This window comes from Salvelinus sp. IW2-2015, linkage group LG19, assembly GCF_002910315.2.
Source record: "Salvelinus sp. IW2-2015 linkage group LG19, ASM291031v2, whole genome shotgun sequence".
Classification (NCBI taxonomy): domain Eukaryota; kingdom Metazoa; phylum Chordata; class Actinopteri; order Salmoniformes; family Salmonidae; genus Salvelinus; species Salvelinus sp. IW2-2015.
In genome coordinates, this window is record NC_036859.1 from 36,368,686 (window position 1) to 36,371,483 (window position 2,798).

General features: G+C 40.0%; 1 protein-coding gene across 1 annotated transcript in view; it reads right to left on the reverse strand.

The window, feature by feature from the left end:
• LOC111979703 (metabotropic glycine receptor-like) overlaps positions 1 to 2,798 on the reverse strand; it is a 148,834-nt gene that overhangs the window by 40,654 nt on the left and 105,382 nt on the right. Inside the window, 1 exon segment of the mRNA XM_070449019.1 lies at positions 1,343 to 1,452. Coding sequence (XP_070305120.1) covers positions 1,343 to 1,452 — 110 coding nt within the window.

Genomic DNA, 2,798 nt, shown 5'->3' on the forward strand with positions numbered 1-2,798 from the left:
TTTGCAGCAAAACATAAGTACACACTCCCCTACTCCCAGGATGCAGGGCAAACGTAAGTACACACTCCCCTATCCCAGGTTGCAGGGCAAAACGTAAGTACACACCTCCCACTCCCAGGTTGCAGGGCAAAACGCTCTACTCCCAGGTTGCAGGGCAAAACGTAAGTACACACTCCCCTACTCCCAGGTTGCAGGGCAAAACGTAAGTAAACACTACTTTATTCCCAGGATGCAGGGCAAAACGTAAGTAAACACTACTCTATTCCCAGGATGCAGGGATGCATAATTACACATCAACATTCTATATTAATATATGAACCTGGTGAAATTCACAATGTATTTTAACAACTGTTACATCAGCATGTGTGGTTCCCACCGTGAAGCATGGAGGAGTAGGTGTGGGGGTGCTTTGCTGGTGACACTGTCTATAAAGGCACACTTAACCAGCATGGCTACCACAGCATTCTGCAGCGATTCGCCATCCCATCTAGTTTGTGCTTAGTGGGACTATCATTTGTTTTTCAACAGGACAATGACCCAAAACACACCTCCAGGCTGTGTAAAGGCTATTTGACCACAAAGGAGAGTAATGGAGTGCTGCATCAGATGACCTGGCCTCCACGATCACCCGACCTCAACCCAACTGAGATGGTTTGGGATGAGTTGGACCGCAGAGTGAAGGAAAAGAAGCCAAAAAGTGTTCAGCATATGTGGGAACTCCTTCAAGACTGATCGATAAGCATTCCAGGTGACTATCTCATGAAGCCGGTTGAGAGAATGCCAAGAGTGTGCGAAGGTGTCATCAAGGCAAAGGGTGGCTACTTTGAAGAATCTCAAATCTCAAATATATTTTGATTAGTTTATTTTGTATTATTTTTTTAATTTAACCTTTATTAACTAGGCAAGCCAGTTAAGAACAAATTCTTACTTACAATGATGGCCTACCAAACACCACTTTTTTTGGTTACTACATGATTCCATATGTGTTATTTCATAGTTTTGACATCTTCACTATTATTTTAAAATATAGAAAATCCAAACTACTGTATATACATGGAGTACCAGTACCAGAACAATGTAGAGCTATATACAGGGAGTACCAGTACCAGAACAATGTAGAGCTATATACAGGGAGTACCAGTACCATATTATGGGATTGATTTCTGCATGATACAGCTTGGGTATATTCACTAGGAACCAAACAGGCCGAAACAGAGAGGAACCTACCCGAATATGCAGTTTCAAAACGTTTACCACGGTGCAAAACATTTTGCATACGGCATGTACTAATGAATATACCCCATGTGAAAGACCTGTACTAGAAAGTAGACCTGTAGCAAACCTGTAAAGCTTCAGGATCACTGTTCCGTAGGCTGTGGCAAAGCCCAGGAGACGCACCCATCTCAGGAGGATACAGCGCAACACGCTGGGGCTGAAGTACAGTATCATCACCTAAACAGAAGGGGAGATCCACATTACTCTCATTATACTCTACTTCCCTTCTTTCTTTCTTTTTACAGAAGTAGTCCTACTTCTTTAGTAATGTTCCTGTCTATTAGACAGGGTAGTGAAACACTAGCTGTTTATTAGACAGGGTAGTGAAACAGGAGCTGTTTATTAGACAGGGTAGTGAAACAGGAGCTGTTTATTAGACAGGGTAGTGAAACAGGAGCATGGTTAACATCTAGTTACATGGTTAACATACTAGTTACCTGGTTTGACATACTAGTTGAAATGGTTGAAATCTAGTTGAATGGTTGGACAAACTTGTGAATGGTTGACATACTAGTTGCATGGTTGACATACTAGTTGCATGGTTGACATACTAGTTACATGGTTGACATACTAGTTGACATGGTTGACATACTAGTTGAATGGTTGACAAACTAGTTGAATGTTGACATACTAGTTTGGCATGGTTGACAAACTAGTTACATGGCGACATACTAGTTTGCCCGGAATGAGACATACTAGTTGAATGGTTAAACATACTAGTTACATGGTTGAACATACTAGTTGAATGGTTGACATACTAGTTGAATGGTTGACATACTAGTTACATGGTTGAATATACTAGTTACATGGTTGACATACTAGTTGAATGGTTGACATACTAGTTGCGTGGTTGACATACTAGTTACATGGTTGACATACTAGTTGAATGGCTGACATACTAGTTGAATGGTTGACATACTAGTTGCCTGGTTGACATACTAGTACATGGTTAGACATACTAGTTACATGGTTGACATACTAGTTGAATGGTTGACATACTAGTTGAATGGTTGACATACTAGTTGCCTGGTTGACATACTAGTTACATGGTTGACATACTAGTTGATGGTTGACAAACTAGTTGAATGGTTGACATATTAGTTGAAATGGTTGACATACTAGTTGCATGGTTAACATACTAGTTGAATGGTTGACAAACTAGTTGAATGGTTGACATACTAGTTGAATGGTTGACAAACTAGTTGAATGGTTGACATACTAGTTGAATGGTTGACATACTAGTTACATGGTTGACATACTAGTTGAATGGTTGAACATACTAGTTGCCTGGTTTGAAATACTAGTTACTGGTTAACATACTAGTTGAAATGGTTGACATACTAGTTGATGGTTGACATACTAGTTGCATGGTTTTTTAAAACCATAGCTTAGTTTTTTGCATGGTTGAACATACTAGTTTTGAGATGGTTGACATACTAGTTGCCAGAGTTAACTACTAGACATGGACTATAGTTACATGGTTACATACTTAGTTGGCAAATGGTTGACATACAGAAGTCTGA